The sequence below is a fragment of the Cebidichthys violaceus genome, unplaced genomic scaffold (genome assembly GCF_023349555.1).
Source record: "Cebidichthys violaceus isolate CVI_PGR_0920_01 unplaced genomic scaffold, fCebVio1.0.p SCAF_111, whole genome shotgun sequence".
Taxonomy (NCBI): domain Eukaryota; kingdom Metazoa; phylum Chordata; class Actinopteri; order Perciformes; family Stichaeidae; genus Cebidichthys; species Cebidichthys violaceus.
Window position 1 is genome coordinate 22,501 of NW_027176276.1, and position 25,000 is coordinate 47,500.

General features: G+C 44.4%; 1 protein-coding gene across 1 annotated transcript in view; it reads left to right on the plus strand.

Annotated features, from left to right (window-relative positions):
• Positions 1 to 25,000, plus strand: part of LOC137868454 (glutamate receptor ionotropic, kainate 5-like) — a 71,365-nt gene that overhangs the window by 10,868 nt on the left and 35,497 nt on the right. Inside the window, exons 2-11 of the mRNA XM_068705241.1 lie at positions 2,863 to 3,027; positions 5,380 to 5,477; positions 6,762 to 6,927; positions 8,491 to 8,669; positions 10,560 to 10,613; positions 15,549 to 15,710; positions 20,308 to 20,460; positions 23,075 to 23,179; positions 24,164 to 24,271; positions 24,365 to 24,568. Coding sequence (XP_068561342.1) covers positions 2,863 to 3,027; positions 5,380 to 5,477; positions 6,762 to 6,927; positions 8,491 to 8,669; positions 10,560 to 10,613; positions 15,549 to 15,710; positions 20,308 to 20,460; positions 23,075 to 23,179; positions 24,164 to 24,271; positions 24,365 to 24,568 — 1,394 coding nt within the window. The remainder of the gene's footprint in view (positions 1 to 2,862; positions 3,028 to 5,379; positions 5,478 to 6,761; positions 6,928 to 8,490; positions 8,670 to 10,559; positions 10,614 to 15,548; positions 15,711 to 20,307; positions 20,461 to 23,074; positions 23,180 to 24,163; positions 24,272 to 24,364; positions 24,569 to 25,000) is intronic.

Genomic DNA, 25,000 nt, shown 5'->3' on the forward strand with positions numbered 1-25,000 from the left:
CAGCTTGTGTTGTTCTCGCCTTGTGAGGTCGGTCTGTCTGTGGACAGATTCGGTCACTGCCACAGCAGCACAACCGTCCCAGATGTAGTCATGAAGCTAGGACTATAAGTCCAACGCTTTGCCACGTTTAACGCCGAACTAATCCGACGTTTTAGAGCACCGAGAACGAAGGAGTTTAGAAACGCCACCGAAGGACGGGGTGAGTTTGGAGACTGCAGGTTTAGTGTGAAAAAGGTTCCTAAACCACGACGTAGACGCCGGCCGTTCGCTACTCGATTGGGTTTTAGCGGTCACGACATGAATGAAACAAACAAACCTTGGTTGTCGATCGTCTACCAGGTGAATTCAACATGGATAACAGGTGTTGCTGATCTTGTTGTCTTTACTAGCAGCTGTTTTGCAGTTGAATTCTGCATTTTATAAACAGACTTTCCATTAAATTTGTCCGTTTGAGTTTACAGAAGATCTTAAGTATCAAGCATTTTCTGTAACTAAGCAACCGATCTACTTCCTGTTCACACCAACACCCCCACACCCAGTGTACGTGAACAGTCACGTGATATTGGTTTTCAGGCGTGCTCGTATGGACGCGAACGATGCTGAAACGCCGTGTGGACGGAGATTGATTTAGTTTAGTTAGTAGACGTATTTGTGTGGATGTAGCCCGATGTGAAGATGGGTGTGGTCTGAGCAAGGGTGCAGGAAGTAGGGGGGGGGTAGGAAGTGAGGGAGGGGATTTGGCGTCACTGCCGGTGAGATCTCTTGTTTCGTGAGTGTATGTTTCCTTCCCTCGTTCTCCATGAATCCCGTCCACACGAGCTAAAAGATAAGTATGTTTAGAAGTAGGTAAAGTTTTTATGGTGATGAGGCATGAAGTGTTGCCTCACAATGAGCCCGATATTATGTTTCTTCAACCACACATCACATGATGAAGGTGATGTAACATTCATTTGTCTAGACAGAATGCAGGATCCTTTATGAATCATGAATCACATTTCAATGTGTTTTCTTTTGTTATCGTTTGTCCAAATATACCATCAAAACAGCGAGACGGCTGCCGGCGCGTGTTAAAGTGAGGACGTTTGTAGGATCATGAGGACAAACGAATGTCTTTGGGATGAGGAGGTGCATATAAATAGCCCTCTGGCTGTCACAGTGCTGTAGCTGGAGGGCAATACTTCCTCTGCAACACAGTAAATGCTAATGCGGAGAAAAAGTGTCAAGTTGTGTTGAATGAAAAGTTCCTCCCAGCTCCAACTAAAATAGTTGGCAGACCCGTAAATAAGTATGGAAAGTATGGCAAGTAGCATAGAGAATGACAGCGTGCTGGAGGATCTGGTGTTGAAATAGTGAAATGAAAACCAAGCTGTGCTGAAAATGATGGAATAATGAGACATGTGATCAGCCAATATGTTTTTATATAAAAACACCAGCACTTATGGTTTCAAGTCATTTTAAATCTTTTAATCTGCCCCTTGGATTTCAGGTCATTTATTTACAGTCACAGTGGAAGAATTTGATTACGTCATTTTTGCAACGACTGAAGATTTTAAATGTTTCAATTGTGGGAAACAATCAGAGCAGACCCTGTCCTGAAAAAAACGGGTCTCATAAAGACCAGAACCAAAACCAGAAAGGTTCTAAGGAGGGCAGAGGAGACAAACAAGATAGACAGGAGGGGACAAGTGGGGTCCAGGAGGTAAGGAAGGAGGGGACGAGTGGGGTTAAGGAGGTAAGGAAGGAGGGGACGAGCAGGGTTAAGGAGGTGAGGGAAGAGGGGGCGAGTGGGGTTAAGGAGGTAAGGAAGGAGGGGATGAGCAAGGTTAAGGAGGTGAGGGAGGAGGGAACAAGTGGGGGTAAGGAGGTGAGGGGGGAGAGGACGAGCAGGGTTGAGGAGGTGAGGGAAGAGGGAACGAGTGGGGGTAAGGAGGTGAGGGGGGAGGGGATAAGTGAGATAAAGGTGGTGAGGGAGGAGGGGACAAGTGAGGTAAAGGTGGTGAGGGAGAGTAATGGAGGACAGGAAGTGAGGTGGGCATGAAGGGAGACAAGGAGCAGATCAATGTCCCTCAGCGGAAGAGGAAAAAGGAAGGAAACAATGGAAGCTCACAGGCAAAGAAAGTGGCAACGAAAGGAAGCAGAGGAGCAGCTAAATCTGAGTCCAGCCTGGAGAAAGACCCTGAGTCCAGTCTGGAGGAGGACTCTGCTGCCGACAGTGACTCTTCTGACCACAGGGCTGGCAGCGGTAGGGGCTCTAGAGACTACAGTGTGGAGAAGATAAAGGGGTTTCTGAGGAGAACTAAAAGTGTGAAAGGAGTTAAAGTGGAGGATTACTTCTCTGACAAAGAGAAGCTCTCCAGCTCTGTCAGGTCCCACATGAGGAGTAAAGACAGAGGAGGGATAACGGTGAAGGAAGGCTACAGACTGAAGAAAATAGCTCAGAAGATCAACAAAGAGCTGAACAATGAAGAGCTGATGGTGACCAAGGTCTCACAGCCTAAGAGCAACTCAAAGACAAGTTTTGTTTTGTTGGTTTTTATTTATTTACATGAACAATATGCAGGTTTCATTGAGAAACGGTGCAACAATGAAGCAACATGTGTGTCTGGAGATGAACTAATATTCAACGCTCCTTTAAAAACACTGTGAAGAGAAACAAACTTGAGTGTTTTTTGTTTTTGATTTGTTTTGTTTCATTCTTGATGCCATGACAAGATTTTTTGTTCTTTCATGTTGTTTTAATAAATAAAGGTTTTCTAAAAATCAAAAAATATCTCTCTACTTTTCTCTCTTCTCTCTCTCTCTCTCTCTCTCTCTCTCTCTCTCTCTCTCTCTCTCTCTCTCTCTCTCTCTCTCTACCTCCAGCGGCCATTTTGGATGACCAGTCGGCGTGCGGTCGAGGTGAGCGTCTGGCGCTGGCTCTGGCGAGGGAGAACATCAACAGCCTGATGGAGGGCTCCTCCCGGGCGAGGGTGGAGGTGGACGTCTACGAGCTGCTGAAGGACTCCCACTACGACACCACTGACACCAGTAAGTCCTCTTCCTCTTCCTCGTCCTCTTCCTCTTCCACCTGAAGCCGCTGCAGTAAGTCTTTCCTTCCAGCTGCAGCTGCTCTTTTCGCACTGACATTTTCAAGTGAAGGTAAACCGCAGGAAGCGTTGTGTGTGTGTGTGAGGCAGACCTTTATTTAACAAGGCAGGTGAAGAGGGCAGCAGGTGCTAATGATTCTCAGTAAACCTGGACTTTAAACGCCACATACACCATACGTTCAAACCGGGCTTCACTGTGAGGAGTTAGAGGTGCTGAAGCATTGATATCAATGGTAACACCACTTTGTATGAATCACAAACACCGTTGATCACTCACTGACTAAATGTAACGTGAGATACAATCTTTGTTTTTGTTAGCCGATAGCATCCTTCATCATAACTATCAATATAATAAACACTTTGATCATGTGCTTGTTGGTCTGTGGCTTCACGTGTTAAAGCTGCATTGATGGCGACAAACAAAGTCCAAGATGAAACTCAACGCTTCATTTACCAAAGTCCAATTCTTGCACACAGTCTATAAGAACACCTTGAATCATGAAATGACTAAATTGAACTTCAAAATAAAAGCTTATGGCAACATTCATGGCTGAATGTTATCGTAGCTTTAAAAACACAGCAGCAACCAGAACGACGCTGTATCTTTAAAAACAGGAAGACGAGTAGAAGAAGTGACGTTATGTGCTGAAAAATATCCACATCGTCCTTTGCTGTAGATGGTGCTGCAATGAATTCAAGAAGATTTAAAGTGGTCGGACACTGAACCGATGAATTAAACCCAACTTCAACCCTACATATGTATTATTAAATAGGTGTTAGATAATAACGTTCTACTGGAGTATTCTTTAAATCAATCAATTCAAACTTTACTTTTGTTTAGAACCTTTCATACAAGTTATTAAACAATTCAAAGCGCTTCACTGATGAACCGTGTGAACAATTCAACAATTTAAGACCAAAGCATGCGAGACAATAGAACGATAGAAATGTCATTGAATCGTATTAAAAGCAATAACAACAGTAATAGTACTATAACTGTAATAAAAACAAGATTAATAAATAGATTTAAATTGTACAATTTTAAAACAGTAAAACAAGAGACTAAAATGACGTTAAACAATGTAAAATGAAGACATTGTTAAATGACCCCATGGTGTTTTCAGTTGTGTCACAGTCATCTCTTTGTGCTGGAGCATGTTGGGACCGGCGGTCAGGACGGGTTCTACGGTCAGGACGGGTTCTACGCGTTCACCATGTGCAGCGAGGTCATCGTGACCGGAGCGCTCGTAGCGTTTTGCACCATCAGCTGCTGTGGATGTTTATTGATTAGGAACTGCCGGCGGCGCAGAAAAAAAAAAAAAAAAAAAATACTTCCCGATGGAGAGGCAGTTAATGTTTTCTGTCAGAGCAGAGCAAGACGCACACACACACACACACACACACACACACACATTCCGACACAGATAGAGAGGAAGTTGGCACAGAATGTACAGGACAGACAGTGTGTTGTGTGCATTTCCAGAATGAAAACATCCAGATTGATCCGTTCGTACAGAAACAAATTACGTTTGTTTCTGTTTTAAATCCAAAAACCTGACTAAAAAATTATAGTCACTATTTTAGTTTCTGCTGTTTTTGTTTGTTCCGTTCTGAAGCAGCTCATATGACCTCAACGCCTTTTTTTCTTTTTTCTACACGCTGCATCTTTTGTTTTTTTCCCGTGTTTCTGTCAGAGAGACTATGAAAAGCACGTAATTATCTCCTCCTCTCTTAATAACACAAACACTGCATTTGGCAGCCGTTGTCGGTGTCCTCTGATGACTCCGTTCAAAGCTGCCAACGTGGAGACGAGAGAGAGGCTCCAGTTTGAAGAAGAAAAGAGGTCGATACGCACGATCGACTTCATCGTTCATATCAAACCGCACACGAATAAACAATGACACAGTGCATCATGTTGTACTTCTGATTGGCTGACTTTCTTTGAGGTCGTATGCAGACTGACCTAGAAATGAAAAGTTCTCCATGAACACAAATATATGAAATTCACGCCTACAATCAATATTTTTATATCATATAAAATACAAATATCATTATGGGAAAGGTTCAGTTAATTGTGTATCTGTCCGGCCCTCGCTGGTGAACATAGTTTAGCATTTAGCAGCTAAAGCGACAGATGTTTCCCTCAGGAGGTGGTGGAGACCCAAAACGGAGCTAAAAGAGATGTTTTGCTGATGTCTTCAGTGTTTGGTTCCAGTTGCATCAAAGAGAAAGTTCTGTTCATGCAGCTTCAACTTCTGATTCTGTTTTTTTTTTTTGCTATTTTCTCTCTCAGTGTGTCAGATCCTGCCCAAGGGCGTGGTCTCAGTGATTGGCCCCGCCTCCAGCCCCGCCTCAGGGTCCACCATCAGTCACATCTGTGGGGAGAAAGAGGTGAGTCACATCTGGTTCCAAGTTATGGCACCTCGGATGTTAAAATCCATCTTTAACTTGTGCTCAGGCACTTTGCTTCTTGAGTGAATCAACGTGAAGTCCATCTCCATCTTCTGCTAAGCCTGTAAGCGTCCAGATATCTTCTCCTGTAGCCTGACAGGTCTGCTGTTATTGGATTCTCTGCTTTGGATTTAAAAATAAAAGCTCTGCATATCAGAACGAAGCTCAGCTGAGCTAATTACAGTTTACCGTTTAAACCTCTGCAGGTCAGAGCTCAGGTTAATAAATCACTAAACTGAAGCTCTGATGTTAACAAGGCTCTCAGACTCTTTGACGTACAATGACAAGTCATCTGCATTCAGCACCCAGCAGTTCATCAGAGGGTACGACCACCAGGGTTAAGTATCGAACTCAGTACTTTCAACGGCATTGATCCATTGTATCGTCAAACAGCGGTTTGAAGGATGTCTTACTCCTCATTTTTTGTGAGTTTTCCTACTGAAGTCCAGCAACACTGAAAACAGTCTTTTCAAAATATACTCCCTGCCTCACGTGAAACTTAGTTTGGTTAAGGCAACAAAATACTTACAACCCTAACTAGGATCACAACGTAAAAGCTCATAAAAGAGACAAATGACAGACGCTCATGCTCCCCAGAGGATGAACCCTTTTCATTTGGTCACTTCTGCACTTTTCCTCTTCTCAAATAAAATGCTAAAATTGCTACTTTTTCCCTTTTTTCGTCTCTTGGAAAAATCCATAAATCGTCTGCCGTGAATGTTTCATCTGAGTGGAGGTGAACACAAACTCTCATGGAAACACTGTTTTTTCTAATATCTCTGACGATCTGGGCTTTGCTCTCTCTTCAGATATTCTTTTTGAAAGTGAACAAAGACTTGATTATCAGCGAGCGTCAGACTCTGATTAAAGCTTTCATTTCTGTTATCTGAACTTCCTTTAAAGCCTGTAAGGTTTGATGGTTTAGAAAGAGAATAAAAATGGTTTCCTCCTCTTTCTGCTTTTCAATCTTTTACTTCTTTCTTCTTGTTTCCTTTGCATTTTTCATTTAATTTCCTTGTCTGACTTTTGTCCCATTATTTCCATTTGTCCTCCAATTTCCTTTTCCTTTCTCTCTTTTCCTTTATTTTATTGTACTTTCCTATCCATTGGAGCTCCAACGAGACGATTGGCCCAAAGGAAACCCTCAGGTTGACATTTCCTTTCCTTTTTCCTGTAGTTTTCCTTCTTATAACTCCTCTCCCCCCCTCTCCACCGTGTCCTCAGATCCCTCACGTAAAGATCGGTCCAGAGGAAACCCCGAAGCTACCGTACCTTCGCTTCGCCTCGGTGACTCTTTACCCGAGCAACGAGGACCTGAGCCTGGCCATCGGGTCCATCCTGCACTCCTTCGGCTACCCCACGGCCAGCCTCGTGTGTGCCAAGGCAGAGTGTGAGTCTTTAAGTAAAGAGTGTGTTGTTGTATAGAAGTCTAGTCTAAAATGACTCTACTTCTCTTTGATTTATTCCCTCAGTAAACATTGTAAACATGAGTTTATGGTCTCAATCTCTAGTTTACAGTCTTCTTCAATACAGCATGATGTTCATTTAGTACATTATGGTCCATTTAGAGTCAAACAGACCATAAAGAGGGGATGATTTAGGGGCGGGGCCACACACTGATTGACAGGTCTCTACGTCACTCCTCCTCAGTCCAGATACGGTCACTTCCTGTTCACTGGTTGCAAAAAACAAAGATGGCGGCGGCCGTAATGCCGAATTCGAGGCTTCAAAACATCAGTCCATAAACCAACGAGAAACGTCACGACTACGTCCACTTCTTATAGTCAGTCTGTGATTACCAGAGAGAATAATAGTTCATCTAGAGAGGGAATCTGTTTTGCTGCTAGCTAGTTGCTACTAGCTAGCTATCGCCAAATTGGTGGTTCTTGATTTAATTTATCATAATATTTTACATTGGTGTTATTTGGACATACTGGTCACTTATTGGGAATCTAAATGGTTATTGTCATGCCTGAAAATGATTTTAACCTAAAGCTGCTTTTTAAAAGCTTACTCTGTAGAATAAGAGCTGTTGTAGATGAACATTACTCTGTTAAACTCACTGGAACCTGTGAGTTTGATCTCACTAATCACAGCATTGTTGTGACCTTTCCTTTCCTTTCCTCCATCTTTTGATTCCTTCCTCTACTTTCCCACTTTCTCTTTTCTCTTCCACTTTTCCTTCATCTGTCCCTGTCCCGTTTTTTCCCCACCCGGCTCACCGCTTCAACGCTCCTCAGCCTTTAGCCGTATCCTGGTCTTGTTAAGGCCGGTGTTTAACGGGGCCCGAATTATCGCCGCGATCGCTGCTGATATCCCTTTAAAGCCAGCGGCGTCCCGACGAGCGCTTTATGGCGGCTATTAGACGAGATGCGCCGCTGCTTCTGTCAGGGCCGCGCGAGGAGGCGAGGAGGCGAGGAGGCGAGGAGACGAGGCAACGAGGCCACCGGCTCTGAATGTTAAAAATATGATCCAAGAGCAGCCGTCTTTTCTTTTCTCATCTACTTTTGAACAATTTAAAAAATCTTGCCGAAAGCCACCAGACTCCATTAAAAAAAACACTTGTTTTTACCTTGCAGAACAACGAGAGTTACTGGCAAACCGCCGCCTTGATCGGTTGGTTTGTGTTATTTTGTGCTTTTAGTTCGTCACACAGGAGCACAGACGAACAAACCGACTGAAGCTGCGTGGTAGACCAGTAACCGCCCCGTGTTCTGTGAGGTAAAATGACTGTTTTTGTCAATGGAGTCTGGTGTGGGAGAGGGTATACTGTAGCAGTCTCACAGCAACGTAAACAGCTGAAAATATACAAAATGTAGCATACACCTAAACTGATATTGATTCTTTTAGGTGTCTGCTGCTGGTTCTCCTTTACCTATGAATATAGGTGAGGTCTCCTACTGTTACGCACTCCATTCCCTTGATTCCTGACTCCTGACTCCTCCCTCTCTAGGCCTGCTGCGACTGGAGGAGCTGGTCCACCGCTTCCTCATCTCCAGGGAGACGCTGTCGGTGCGAATGCTGGACGACAGCCTGGACCCCACCCCGCTGCTGAAGGAGATCCGCGACGACAAAGTGGCCACCATCATCATCGACGCCAACGCCTCCATCTCCTACCACATCCTCAGGAAGGTCAGGACGTTTGACGGTGTTACCGTAGAAGCGGTCACTAGCTAGCCTGCTAATGCATGTATACATGTACGTATATGTAATATTAGAAATGTTAGAGTCTCCAGCAGCATGTTGTGGTGGAGGTTCCCCGCCTCACCTGAAATAATAAAGTGCCCGTAAACGCTCTTATGAAAAGTAAAGAAGGGCTCCGAGCAGTGGTGTTTTCTTCCTCTGTGGTGGTTACACAGTAGAACTATGCCAAACTGGCCGGTTCTGTCGATCCGCCTTTTACAGCCCCAAACCAAATCCACCGGCTCTTGGCAGGTTGTAATTTTTTAACTCGGTGCCCGGTGACCTCGGGGGCCGGAGAAGTTTAGAATGCTAAATAAAAAAGCACTCGGTGGCTCCGTCATGTTGGTCTTCTTCAGAGCTCGACTCCTGCAGGCAGAACAAAGCGGAGAGGGCGCTCACAGGAAGGCTGTTGGATTCATGACAGAGTCCGTCTGAAGCTCCTCACTGAGAAGGCTGCCAGCTCAGAATCCCAGTCTGGCTGAACATATTTGTGCTGGGAGAGTTTGTCAGTGTTGAGCATGTGAACGGTGTGAAGCAGCAGCTGTTCAGAGGCAACATGCAGACGGTAACACAGGAAGCAGATGTTTTGTTTCTCCTTTCAAGCCCGCGATCGCTCCAGAACCTTCGCCATGTTTTTAATGTAACAACGATGACTCCTCCAACCTTCACTGAGTCGTGATTTTAACCCAAAGAACAGGTTTCACCGAAGCTAACCGAGTCGTTTTCAGACACTCAACATATGTATTAACAACGAGATGCAAGCTTGAACTCTGACTACAGCAGCCCAGACTCATGGACGGATTATGAGACAATTGTACCCTGGACAGACATGCAAAAGACCCCAACACCTCTCCTACAGAGGAGCAAGACACACATAACAGGTGTTCTTTTGCTGTTGTTTTGTGTCTCTTCTTAGTTGTTTTATCTGGCTTTGTAGTTAATTTGCCTCTATTTATGGTCATTTCTGTCTCTTTACATTTGTGTTACATCTCTTTGTAGTTGTTTTGTATTGTTTGTGATCATTTTGCATGTCTTTGTGGTTGTTTTGCGTCTTTTTGTGGTCATTTTACGTCTCTTTGTAGTTGTCTTGTGTCTCTTTGTAGTTGTTTTGAGTCTCTATATAGTTGTCTTGTGTCTCTTTGTAGTTGTTTTGTATTGCTTTGTGATCATTTTGTATCTTTGTGGTTGTTTTGCGTCTCTTTGTGGTCATTTTACGTCTCTTTGTAGTTGTCTTATGTCTCTTTGTAGTTAAGTGTTGCTTATTGTTGTTTTTGCATCTCTTTGTAGTTGTTTTGTGTCTCTTTGTTGTTGTTTTGTGGTCATTTTGCATCTCTTTAAAGTTTTGTTGCATCTTTTTGTTGTTGTTTTGCGTTGGTTTGTGGTTATTTTGCTTCTGATTGTTGTGATTTTTGGGAGATTTTTTGTCTCTTTGCGATCATTTTGTGCCTACTTGTAGTTGTTTTGTGTCTCTTTGTAGTTTTGCTGCTTTCATAGTTGTTGTGAATATCTTTGTGTGTCTTTGCAGCTAATTGGCGTCTCTTTGTGTCTCGTTGTAGCTGTTTGATTTTTCTCTGTGGCAGTTGTTTTGTTGGTTGGTATCTCTGAGAGACATTTTGCATCTACATTCATAGGAAAGTTACCATTTTTGGACGTCTGGGTTGCATAAATATATCCTCGTGAATTCCAAACAATGATAATTCTAATTATAACAGACGTTTACGGATCGTTCCAGATTAAAGCTGGACCTAGACGTCTCTTCACAGCATCAGAACAAAGTGAACCTCTCCTGTTTCACAGCGCTGATGTCAGCTTTTCTTCTTCTTCTTCTCTGACCTGCAGGCGAACGAGCTGGGGATGATGTCCGCCTTCTACAAGTACATCCTCACCACCATGGTAAGAGTCTTCATTCACTCTCGTCCTCCATTGAACTCTACTTCTCTCCTTTTGTTCCTCCTCTTGAACACAGATGCTCGCCTGCCTCGGTGCAGTCAGTGGTTTCTCCTTCTCTCCTTCCCTTTGTAGTTAACTCCTCTCCTCTCACTGTCATATAATGTATTTTCTTTCATTTCCTTTATTTCCTTCTCTTAAGCCTCTTTTACTCTGACCTCTTTCTTGTTTCCTTCTGTTCATCCTTTATCTTTTCCCTATCTCCTTTTTCCTTTCCTCTTTGTAATTTCCTTCACCACATCCTCATCTATCATCACCTTCATTTCCTTTCCTTTCATTCCCTTCTCCTCTTTTCAGTTGGTCTTTATGCTTGTCCATGTTGTTGTCCTCCACCTTCCCCTCCTCATTAGTTTCTCATTTAGTTTTTCTTTTATTTCTTGTCTCTTTTCCTTTATTTCCCTTCGTCCTCGGCCTCTTTCGTTTCCTTTCTTTAATCTCTACCTCCTCCCTCATCTCCTTCATTCCTTTTGCTTTCAAGTCTTCCTCTTTTCCTTTTCCCTTCCTTCCCTAAATCTCCTCTTCTTCAATCATACTCTACTCTTCCTTTCCTCCTTCCATCTATCCTTGTTTACTTTCCTAAATCCCCTCTTTATCTCTGATGTCTTCCTTTCCCTCTTCTCCTTTCCTTTCCTATCCTCTGTCCTTATGACATCTTTTCCATTTCCTTTTATCTTTCATTTGGTTCATTTAGTTTCCTTCTCACTTCTTTTCTTTCCTATTGATTCATCCCTCCTCTGTGCTCTTGTCCTCCCTCCTTTCCTTTCCTAAATTACTTCCCTTTTCCCATCTTCTCCTTTCCTTCCTCCTCTATTCTCCTTAATTTTTTGTAAACACCGTACTTTTTGTCTTTTCTCCTCCGCCTTCTTTTTCCTTCATTCCCCCCCCCCCACCTACTTATATCTCCTCCTCACCCATGACTCCTCTCTCCTCCTCGTCTCTCTCCTCATCACAGATGCATGCTGGTCCAGCAGCCGTTTGTCATCATTATCATTTCACAGTCCGATGTCGCGCCCTTGTGCGCAGAGACTTTGCGTGGATAATAACTCTCCTCCATCTCCAAAAAACACCGTTGTCGTCGCAGATTTAAACGCCGCCGTTCGCGAGCCAAGGACGAAAGTGCCCCCCCCCCCCCCACACACACACACACACACACACACACACACACACACACACACACACACCCACACACACACACACACACACACACACACACACACACACACACACACACACACCTCCAGCAGAACCCTGGATACAAACCAGAAGTAAAATGATTCCACCACTTCCACACACACTCGTACACCTGCAGCACTGTGTTCGACCTCCCTTTAACTTTGTATTAAACACGCTCTGCTGACTGTGACGGGACGCTTCAGACGGAGTGTCGAGTTCAACGCTTTGTGGAAAATAAGAAAACATAAGCTGGAAATAATCTGTGCGCTTTCCTTAACGCCTCTTTACATGTCTTAATGAAGACTGGTTTAAGAGCAGTGAAACATCTCTGAAAGACGCACTAATCAATAGTTGAACATGAGCAATGAGGGAGCCTGTACATCATCATCATCATCTTCACCTTCATCATCTTCAGCAGCAGCAGCTGAACTGAACCGGACAGAAAATGAGCCGAGGATGTGTCTTCCATGTAGATACTGTGTGTGTGTGTGTGTGTGTGTGTGTGTGTGTGTGTGTGTGTGTGTGTGTGTGTGTGTGTGTGTGTGTGTGTGTGTGTGTGTGTGTGTGTGTGTGTGTGTATAATGAGGGTCAAAGCAAACATTAGATTAAGTTCATTAGATTTCAGCTAATTGACTTCAGGATCACACGTTTCCTCCAGAGCGGTGCCATCTGGACCTGCTCCTCTGTTTGTGTGTGCACGACGGCGTCCCGACCGGCCTCTGACGTTTGTCCCGTCTGTCTCCACCGCACAGCGCCACCGTCAGGCCGACGTTTAATCACACGACACCTGCGACCAGCGATGCTCCCGTCAGCCTCAGCTGTACTTTGTGTTTAGGGCTGATGAATCAAGCTCTTTGAGAACTTATTTTACAAAAATTGGAAAACACTGGAATCTATAGCCATTTGCATAAATTATATATATATATATATATATATATATATATATATATAGAGAGAGAGAGAGAGAGAGAGAGAGAGAGAGAGAGAGAGAGAGAGAGAGAGAGAGAGAGAGAGAGAGAGATCTATTTGTGGCGAGATATTAAATGTAAGATAAAATGCTTTTTGATGAAATATGAGAATTTTTAAGCTTTGTTTTGGTTATTTTTTTCTCACGGAAGTGTTGGGCACACATGATGTGTTTAAGGACCGTTGGAAAGATGAAAATGTGTCGCTAATTGTCGTTTTTTTTTTGAGAACTTTAAATGTTTTGACACAATAGAACAGTCCCTTTAAGTAAAGGCTCATGATCAGATAATAACAGTAGTACTAATGGTAATGATGGCAGTTTTTACAGCTTTTATTTTTGGCGATTTGTTTATTAAAGAGAAACTTTTCAATCCCGCCGGCAGGTTTTTGGGGTTCAGAGGTTTAAACCTGTTAAATGTCAACGTGTTGATATGAAACCATGTTTCATGTCGACGTCAGCATTTAGCTCGGCGTTAGTTCGTAAGTCGATCCTCATCAGAGCCGTGAGTCAAACTAATCCTTACGATTTAAGTTGTGATTCATACCTTTGGGTCCAGTAGGACATGTTATGAACTCCTGGGGAGGTTTCAGACTAAAGGCTCCTCAGACCAATAGACCGAGGGCAGAGGTGAGCAAAACATAAGGGAGACATGTTCACAGTCTATAAAACTGTATTGAGTCATGAATCTAAACGTCCAGCCTGAAGGAGAGTGTCAGGAACTCTTTACACTCTGTGAAGTCATCAGTGAGTCATCAAAACCTCTGCAGATGTATGATGTCATGTTTTCTGAACGAGGCAGCAGAGAGTCTAAGTCTCACTTCATTGTTCTCCAGAGTCGACCTCATGGCGCTCTGAAAGAAACGTAATGAATGGAATCAAACGAGCGTCCGGTTCTGAGCAGTGCCATCTTTTTCTGGGAAGACCGTCGCGGTGTTTCCTTCTCCGGCCAACTGCTCTTTGTCGCGGCTGGCAGGCCCGGCGGTCTGACCGTGTTCTTGGCCCCGGGAGCTGAAATTCATTTGGCAACTGGCAACTAAAACCAGCAGCAACAACAACAACTACGGCAGCAACAACTAAGTGTGGAAGAAATTAACCTCACACTCACAGCTGCACAGAGAATGTTCCAGGGTCTGAAGACGCCGGATGTCTGGCGCTGAAGCTCGGGATGGTTTTTTTTGGACCTCGATGGTGAAGGAGAAAAAACCCGGCAGCCCTCCTCATCCTCTGCAGGCAGTTTCTGCAGAGCAGATAGATTCTGTGCCAGAACATTTCTAACCCCGCTAGAGACGCAGCCAAAATGATGATGAAGGCAGTCCGCCTGCCCGGCGCTTTGGACTCCTTTTAGATTAACGAATCAAAAGGGGAAAGAAATAAAAGTGAAAACATAATAAAAACCACATGAACAAGAAGAACATGCTTCTCATCGCAACGACAGAAAAAACAAATACACCAACAAGGCAGTGACTGAAAGTATAAATATAATAAAAGACAAAAGATACAAAGAAAGACAGAAACAGGTAGGGGTGTCCGATTTCTGTTGACTTATCTGGACGATGATTCATAATCATTTTCTCTCCCATCATCAGGACAATTTCTATAAAAGAACCATCAAAATAGATCAAAACTATTCCCCGATAGTCCTTCACACGAGTCGATGGAAAACAATCGAGAGTTCTTTACACGAACGGGTGTCCTCAGAGGAGCTACGATCCAAGTTTGTTGTGCGTTGATTTGCGGCGTAAAAACCAAAGGAAGGAGTCGCATCAGAAAGTCCTTAAAGAGCTCTGAGAATGGAACCAAGTCAACCTACTGAGAGGTGAATGGTGACCGTGAAACATTTGATTCAGGGACGTGGGAGAGGGACAAGACTGTGTTACTACTCATCCAATAAACCGCTACGAATGGCGAGTCGCCGCTTCTGGAAAGTCCCCCAAAAAAACCTTCAAACCAACGGCCGTCAATCTAAAATGAAGACGGAGTCAACGACCGTGTGAACTATTTCCGTGATGTAAACGGACGAGCGGCCATGTTGATTTGGTTCAGATTGACCGGCAGTCAAAAACAATCAAAGCCCATTATCATTATCACGGCGGTCCTGAATTGGAAGGATAAACTAAAAGTGATGTCATGTTCCGTGGAGCAGATTCGAGCAGGTTGAAGTCGTGTTCTCCGTCTGTTTACGCCGTCTGTTTTTCAAACACGACTCCTCCTGCTTTCTCTTCTCTTCACAGCTGAAGCTAAATGTTTCATCGCCAGCAGTTCGAAACCCCCTCCGAGAGCCCAGCAAACAGTTTGATTCTGGTTTTGTTTCAGCAGCGGAGCTCAGTGTGATACCGGCTCGTCTTCAAGGACTATTTGAAGTTCTTTTGAAGGTCCCCGGTGTTTGATGTCCATCTTTTTTTTTTTTAAACCTTTTCTTTTTTTCCTCTGTAAGCCTGCTTTGAATGTAAAAACGGAACTTGCCGTTGTGCAACCTGCAAAAGAAAACTAATCAAACCCTTGGTTTGTTTTTCCGTCCTCCTCTTCACTCGTCTGGTGTTTCCTTCCCACTCAGTTGTTGTTTCAACCGCTCACAACTCCAGCTGTTTCAACAAGTTTCTAACATAGTCAACATCATAAAAAACGTTTTCTCTCTCTCTCTCTCTTTCTCTCTCTCTGTCTCTCTCTCTCTCTCTCTCTGTCTCTCTCTCTCTCTCTCTGTCTCTCTCTCTCTCTCTCTCTCTCTCTCTCTCTCTCTCCAGGACTTCCCTCTGCTGCGGCTGAACGACGTGGTGGGCGATCAGTCCAACATCTTGGGTTTCTCCATGCTGAACATCAGTCATCCTTTTTACCTGGAGTTCATCCGGAGCCTGAACCTGTCGTGGAAGGAAGGCTGCGATATCAGTCCGTACCCGGGACCGGCGGTGAGACACTGATATCTTAATATCTCATGAAATTGGCTTTCACACCTGAGAGCCGCTGGGGTTTCTGACATATTATTTAAAGGGACAGTGCGTCACATTAAGGAGGGATGGAAATGGGATACAATATTCACAGCTATGTTTTTTTATTTGTGTTTAGTCACCAGGAAATAAGATACGCCGTGTTTCTACGGCAGCGCAGAACGGACGAACCAAACACAGACTATTGTCACACGAGAGAAGTTTCAGTTGGTTGCAATCTGCATCCTCACCACTAGAGGTCTCCACCTCCGACACGCTGCACCTTTGAGCTTTATGTGTTGGATTCACAACCCTGAGACGTCAAGCTGTTATTTTGAAATCATCATTTAAGGCCTTTTTTTCCACACAGGGAGCATTTTCATCACTGCAATTCATTTCTCACATCAATGTTTTTATGAATACTTTCACACAGAATGAAAATATTAAGCAATGAAAAAGCGAGATCTGAGATAATTATTCTGTGCTTTTTTTGCACCGCCAATGAATGCATCATCCAATCACATTGAGAGGAACGGACACATTCAAAAACATACGCTATTGTGTAAAAAAACAAACATAGAAACTCCATAGTTTGAAGCAAGACAGCAAAACTTTATTACTCCTTTCAATTTTGACAAAGACCAGAGCAGACCAGATCCACTCCTTTCACAATAAAAGCCCTAGACACTGTTACTGTTTACCAGAGGTAACTCAGATTCTCATTTTACTAAAATATCTACAAGTAGCTTAAACTATACAACAGCTTACCTCAGACAGGCTGACAGACGCGGGGTCAATAGGATCTATTCAAAACTTTTAATTAAAAAATTTTTCGCAAATTTGCATCGCTGCCAGAATGAATGCTTTTGATGTGAAAAACTTGCATCTGAGTATTTTGCAATTTTCGGAAATGCCTTTTTTAAAAGCTTAAAATCAAATTATCAGAGGCTGAGATATCCTGACGTTGAGATCCTGTTGGTGAAACTCACCAAACTCTGGATTCTACATTTCCCACAAACAACAGCAGCAAAGCAGAAAGAAACAGATTCAGCTCTGATTGCATGCAGCCGTAGTAATATCTCTTCATCCTCCGTCGTTGTTTTTCTCCTCCTCCGTAATGAAAGGACCCGTCAGGACAAATCAATCTCCTCGTTGTATCATTCTGCAGCTCTGATACCAGCGCAGGCAATAAGGCCCGAGCAGACAGCATTAATAAAGATAATAGTAATGACAATGGAGGTTGTCTCAATCACCGGAGATGCTGCAGAGAACGTCCCCCGCTCAGATTTACTCACTTGAAAGAATCATCAATACGGTTGTTTGTTGACTGTAATGAAGTTTATTGTTGTGATTATTACAGCTCGTTAATTAATGATCTGATGAAGAGCGCTTGAAGCCTGATGTTTCCCCTGAAATGGAGAATCTACACTGATTAGGGTCAACAAAATAACTCCAGATATCACCATGAAACAGGTTTTCTGAAATATTATATTTAGTAAATGTAGTATAAATGAGTGTGTGAGTGGTGTGTGAACAAAGCCCTCAGTAGAAAGCTTCAGCACACAGAGAGGAATGAAGGTGTGAAGTTTGATGGATGTCAGAACTACTGAAGTGGAGATTTCTGGATCAGAGTGTGAGAAAAACTCCATTGATAGAAAAGCTCCTTTAAAGAGACGTTTAGTTAAAGTCCAGACATTTAGAAGAGTCTCCAGGTGAAGAGGGTCACAACATGAACTAGTAGATATCACCATCAAACTTCACCGCTTCATCACTCACATCAACACCAGCATTCATTGTATCACAAGTTTTCTGAAATGTGACGTTTAAATATGTAAATGAGGCGTTATGTAACGGTCTAAATTGACCAGCGCATTAAAAACACCTCGTTTCTCTCCTGAAAGAAGGCTGAACAGAGGAGGCGTGTTTGGGGCCTGACTGTAGCCATAACATTTAATATGAAAATGAATCATGAGCTCATGCAACCAGTGAACCACTTAACGAGTCTCCAGACCCTTTTAGCGACCTGCTGCTCAGAGTGGAACCCAGTCAGCGGCTCCCTCCTCGCTCCCTCCTCGCTCCCTCCTCGCTCCCTCCTCGCTCTCTCCTCGCTCCCTTCCCCTTCTCTCTCGCCGTGCACACGCAGGCAGCAGCAAGTTGCTATGGTTACCGACATCGGTGTCACAGTGGTCACCTTGTCGTAACCCTTCAACGTTCAAAAAGTGTGTGAATGTGAGATCGTCCTCGTAACATATCAACCTGTCATATATAAGTACAGGTTTCTAAACTAACTCTGTGTGTGTGTGTGTGTGTGTGTGTGTGTGTGTGTGTGTGTGTGTGTGTGTGTGTGTGTGCGTGCGTGCGTGCGTGCGTGCGTGCGTGCGTGCGTGTGTGTTGTGGCTTGGTAATTAAAACATGTACTTTGTGCCAGAATGCATAAAAAGCGTCATAAACAAACAAACAGGACTTTCACATCCTGCATCTGGTTCAGAACAATAAAACACATTTATTCAGATTAGTTCAGAGAAAGATGGTGGTCAGATATTGAGAAATGTGCTTCAAGTCAGCGCCGATTGATTCTATATCTGTCAATATTTAAGTGGCGTGTTCCTACGGTAGCCCAGAATGGACAAAGCCAACACTGACTACATGCTTGGCACAAGTTTCAGTTGTTTGCAATCTGCAATGTCACCATAAATGACGCCAAATCCTACACAATACGTCAAACTGTTATTTTAAAATCGTGATTAAAAACTGAGGGCATTTTGTCCAATGCGATTAATCCGCACGACCATCAATGCATCAACCAATCGCGTTGAGAGGAACGGACACATTCAAGAACCAACACTGAAGTGTAAAACAACACAGAGGTTCCGTCGTTCGAACAAAGACGGCAAAACTTTATTACTCCTTCCAACCTTGACAAAGGTAGCGCAGACCAGATCCACTCCTTCTGTTCTTACCTTTTAACTTTAACCACCATCTTTCCAGAACGTGAACCAAGCGATGTGGGTTGATGGAACGTTCAACTCTTCCCGGTCATATTCTAGAGAAGAAGACCTCAAAACCGTCTCCGACTTTCCCAGAAACACCACGGCCCTCTAACAGGGAGGCAGCATAACGTTCAGGGTTACAGAATTTACTCACTGAACAGATGATACATATTAAATGAGGGTACTAGATATTATCTTGACACGTAGTTTGGTCACCTGAAAGTCGCGGTATGTTTGCTTAAAGCCGCTTCATATGTGAACTAGAGGAAACAGGTTTTTTCCCTGTCTTCCCCCCTCAATCGTTCCGTCTCCAAACTGTAATTACTTATCGTCATCCAGCCCTGAAACTATCAACTCGGAGAGAACTTCAATCACACTAAGTCATACATCCGTCTTTTTTTTTTTTTTTATCAGCCGTCGACAGACTGTGCAGCTCTGCCTCTTTGTCTGATTCCCTCTTGAGTGTCAGTTTGACTGACAACTGACCAAACAGACCAGAGCGTCGGCCTCCGATAGCATCGCTGAGCGGTTACGCGGCGCGCGCTGAACGCCGCTGATAGCGCGAGCGCTTCACTCATTCTTCTGCCGTTACTCCCGACGTCCTCGCCTGTTTGTTTATATGAGCAATATGAGATTAAAGTGACAGAATAATCGCCAACTCTGCAGCTCTAAGGAGTTTTTCAAACTTGTTTAGCTCAGGAGGAGGTGGTGGAGACCAAACCAGAGCGAAAAGGACAGTGAATTAGATCATCAGCTGGACACAAACTGCACTCCAATGGGAAGATCGTCTGGTTCCATGTCTACATCCAAGGATAACCGCAGTTTATAGTTAAGAAAGTGTGCAACGCTTGCATAACTTCACAGTTTTTGCACCAGTTCAAGCTGCTGTTGGTTGGTGGTTCCAGTGGCAGATTGAGGCTGCCTGAAGGGCAGCGGCCAAAAATGATAGAAAGGCCACCAGCTGCCTGTGTGCTGGTGGGGCACCAGAACACAGAAAGTGTCCTCCACTGGAAGGGTACCCTTGAGGAACCTTTATCATGTTTCATCTACTATAGAGGCGTCCAAGATGGCACTTCATCATGTTTTCTCCACTGGAAGGGCAACCTAGAGGACACATTATCATGTTTCATTTACCGTAGGGGCATCCAAGAGGGCACTTTGTCATGTATTGACCACCGGAATGGCACCATATAGGGCACGTCATCATGTTTTCTCCACTGGAAGGGCAACCTAGAGGACACATTATCATGGTTTCTCTTCTGGGATGGCACCCTACAAGGCCCTGCATCAAGTGTTCTCTCCACCTGAAGGGTACCATAGAGGGCTTTATTGTGTTGTATCTATTGTAAGGGCCCCTAGAGGAAACTTCATCGTATTTATCTACGATAGGGGCATCAAATAGGGCACTTTTGCATTCCTTTCGAACATGGGAGGACCGAGGGGAGCAGTCGCCGCCACAGCCCCTCCGAGTCCACCAGCTGGTGGTTCACGAGACTAAGTACACCAGTCCGAGATGACAGAGTGGTTAGAAGACAGTTGGCTCTTCACAGGCGGGTTCACTGTGTTTCTTGTTGTTTTGTGTGTTGCAGCTGTCGTCGGCCCTGATGTTCGACGCGGTTCACGTGGTGGTGAGCGCCGTGCGGGAGCTGAACCGCAGTCAGGAGATCGGGGTGAAGCCGCTGAGCTGCACGTCTCCGCTCATCTGGCAGCATGGAACCAGCCTCATGAACTACCTACGCATGGTAAACACGCAAACACTCTGGCATTCTGGGAAACCTTTGTGCTCACTCTCTTCTCCACAGATAAAAACAGTTGGATTTGGTTTGGCGGGTCAGTCTTCTGGCTGACAGTTTGTTGTCCCAGTAGCTAATTTTTTTTTCCCGCATAGACGAGGAATCTATGTATTCAACATGTTTTCAAGTGTCCACAGGTCTTACCAATGTTGGAAAAAAATAGTCTCCACATTGTTATATACATTAAACTATTGACATCTTTACAACCTCTACTTCTGTGTTCAGCAGCAGTTCAGTCCAAGTTTCACAGAATTTGTGTCAAGTCAGTCGCGGTTTCATAGTTGCGCTGTAGAATTTTTACAGGATCTGGTTTGAGCAAACGATTTATTTGGTGCGACATTGTAAATGAGACGTGAAATGTCACAATTTCAAGCTTAGTTTCGGTTGCTTTTTCCGATGGAAGCGTTCGTCACACATGACGTGTTTGAGGACCGTCGGAAAGATGAACATCTGATGATGGTGACAGGTTTTACAGCTTCTGGCTGTGATAAACGGTGTAGTTTTGGCGATACCGTGCTTTTCCATCCCGCCGACGTGTGTCGGGGTTTCAGAGGGACTGCTGTCTCTGAGGAACACAAAGGTAGAAGTGATGTCATTACAGAGCCTCAGACCTTTAAAGGGCGGAGCTTAAGGTGGATGGATGGGTCAGCAGAGTGACTTTGACATGTCGCCATTCTTTTAACGTGACCGCCATCTTGTTTTATAAACAGGCAGTAAACGTTCACGTTGATCACTTTTGCAGCAGTTTTTAGAAGACAAACGATGGCGTCCTGCTGATGAAGGCGTCGGATAAAAAAACGCTCATCTCTTTTATTTCTTCTGGCTTCTCTCCCTTTCTCTCTCCTCCTATTGCTCCTTTCATTTCCATGTTCATTTCATTTATTCTCGTCCTCCTCTCTCCCCGATTCTGTCCGTCTGCCACTTCTTGTTCTTTCCATCCACTGAGGATACCTCTCTCTCTCTCTCTCTCTCTCTCTCTCTGTCTCTGTCTCTCTCTCTCTCTCTCTCTCTCTCTCTCTCTCTCTCTCTCTCTCTCTTTCTCTCTCTCTCTCTTTCTGTCTCTTTCTCTCTCTCTCTGTCTCTCTCTCTCTCTCTCTCTCTCTCTCTTTCTCTCTCTCTCTTTCCCTCTCCCTCTCTCTGTACTGTTTTTGTTGCTCTCAATGCATCACTTCATCATCTCTACACTGTTTTTGGCAGCAACCAAAGACCTCTCTCTCTCTCTCTCTCTCTCTAACTGTAACTCTCTCTCTCTCTCTCTCTCTCTCTCTCTCTCTCTCTCTCTCTAACTGTAACTCTCTCTCTCCCTCCCTTGCCACATAGTTTTTGGGATCTAATTCATCTTAAGACACACACACACACACAAACAAACACACACACACACACACACACACACACACACACACACAGTTTTGGGGACATTACATTGACTTACATTCATTTCCTGGAGACTCTAACCCCGAACCCTATCTTCTACCATCCTAACCCTAACCTCACTTTGACCTTAAACCAGGTCTTCATCCTAATATGTAGCGATGAACGTTATGGGGATGTGCAGTTGTCTCCATTTTGTTTCCCAAAATAAGGCAAGGTCCCCACAATGTGGCTGTGAAATCAGATTCCCCACAAGATGGGTAAAACACACACACTCTCACACACACACACACACACACACACACACACACACACACACACACACACACACACACACATTCATTCATACTGCATGTGCTCTCAATTGCACACGACTCATCTCAGGCACAACATGCACGCTTGACTGCACATGTCTCTCACAAACCTCACACTCGTATGCACATTCCTGTAAACACACACACACACACACACACACACACACACACACATGTTTACTCATGTCTCTTTTGGGGGACATTACATAGACTACTTACCTCATCCTAACCTTCACCACTGACCCAACAATCAGCTTTACACCAATTGGACAACTGGTCTTCAGTCTGAAATGTGTCCCTTGAAGGTTAGGCACACACACACACACACACACACACACACACACACACACACACACACACACACACACACCAGCAGCAGCTCCGTCCCTGAATTGTATTGAGCTGTCTGTGTTTCTGTCTGCTCTACTTTTTCTTCTGCTCCATTTTTTTTGTTGTTGCTCGCACACTATTCATGACCACACAGTTTAAAGTGGATCATCATTGCTCATGCTGCAGCCAAGTAAAGATCATTTATATTTTGGGATGAATGATAACGTTGTGTTGTCACCATCAACGTTGAGTGATAGTGTATTTATCGACCCGGGTCTTAAATACTCCTCTTAAAACGGCGACATTCACTTTGATTTAACTAAACATGTAAAGTTTTTCACAGACTCAACATCAGTGAAAGCAGCGCAACCCTCTTAACGCTTTCGCCAATAATCTTACATTTTACATAATCCACTTGGCTTTTCTCCACAAACTTAGCTCTTTGGACTAGCTTGTTTTAGCTAACTGCTTTTAGCTTGTCGGCTGACATTTAATGCTCTCTCTCTCTCTCTCTCTCTCTCTCTCTCTCTCTCCGTTTGTCTCATCAGGTGGAGTACGACGGTCTGACGGGTCACATCGAGTTCAACAGCAAAGGCCAGAGAACCAATTACACCCTGAAGATCCTGGAGAAACACCCGGGGGGCCATAAAGAGGTCAGGGGTTAAGTCATCAGGTTAAGCTAGCGAGTAGCTGCAGCGTCCGAAAATTGAGAATTCCTCGCTTCTTTCTTTCATTCATCAAATATAATCAATGCTAAACAGACTTTTCCCAATTTGGCTTGGTGTTGCTTTATGACCTCAGAAAAAAAAATCAACTCCGGTGACCTCGATGGCCGTAAAAAAGTAATGAAGTGGTGGAGATTCCCACTTTGATTTATTCATCAAGACTTTAACACAACAGGCCAGCTAGCATGGCTCTGTCCAAAGGGACCACATCTACCTCCCTAATTAAAGCTGGAGGGTTGGTAATGGGGAGAAGCTAACAAGAGTACGCAACATTTTAAGAACCATCAGTGTTGTCAACAAGAAGGTCCTCAACCGGCTACACTGACGGTCCATCCAGTCAGGGTTTTTTGAGTCAAGATGAGGAAACAGTTGTTGTTTTTTTGGGTAAACAAGGAAGCGAACTCCATCTAACATAAATGAGTTTTAAAATCACGATGGCCCCTCCTCTTCATCGTCTTCTGGATTGACAGCACAGTGTCTTAACCGACAGCGGGTCAGGTGACGTCACGAGGTCGGGATAGTGTCGGGTCAGCTGACGGCGTTATTTATGACCTGATCTAAACCTGCAGAATGAGCCAAGAGGAGCCAGATCCTCCCTCATTGATTTTACCATCGATTCTGCAGCGAGGATTATTCAGCTTCCTCCCCCCCCCTACACACACACACACACACACACACACACACACCTGTCTCTCTGCCTCTCTTGGCACACTTTACCGTTTGTTTTGCTCTCTTACTCTGTCCGATCTTTCTTTCCTTTCACTTTGCGGTTTTATTTCTCTTTGTCGTCCTCGACCATCTTTTGTTTCAAGAGAAATCTCCGTCTTAAATATCCCGTCCTTTCCTCTTCTTCCCTTCATCTGAACCTCCTCTAACTCCTCTTTGTTCCTCCTCTTCCTCCTGGATGAACAGATCGGTACCTGGTACTCCAACAACACGTTGGTCATGAACTCCACCTCCCTGGACCTCAACGCGTCGGAGACGCTGGCTAACAAGACGCTCGTCATCACCACCATACTGGTAGTGTGTCATCAGTGTATGCAGAGTTAGACATCAGTGGTTGGTGTTGCTCCTCCTTTTAATCCGCTGCTGTGTGACGCCGCTTCCCTTTAGGAAAACCCGTACGTGATGCATAAGTCCAACTACCAGGACCTCCGTGGTAATGACCGGTACGAGGGCTTCTGTGTGGACATGCTGCGGGAGCTGTCCGACATCTTGAAGTTCTCCTTCAGGATCAAGCTGGTGGACGACAGGGTGTACGGAGCCCCGGAGCCCAACGGCAGCTGGACAGGAATGGTGGGGGAGCTGATCAACCGGGTGAGTGGAGGAGGAGGAGGAGGAGGAGGAGGAGGAGGAGGAGGAGGAGGAGGAAGAGGAGGAGGGGGAAGAGGAGGAGGAGGAGGAGGAGGAAGAGGAAGAGGAGGAGGAAGAGGAAGAGGAAAAATGAAAAAACTATGTTGTCAGGAAATAAAAGAGATATTAAAAAACACTGTGTACGGTGTAGTGTACATAGTGTACGACGTAGTGTACATGGTGTATGACGTAGTGTACATGGTGTATGACGTAGTGTACATGGTGTACGACGCAGTGTACATGGTGTGACGCAGTGTACATGGTGTATGACGTAGTGTACATGGTGTATGACGCAGTGTACATGGTGTATGACGTAGTGTACATAGTGTATGACGTAGTGTACATGGTGTATGACGTAGTGTACATGGTGTATGACGCAGTGTACATGGTGTATGA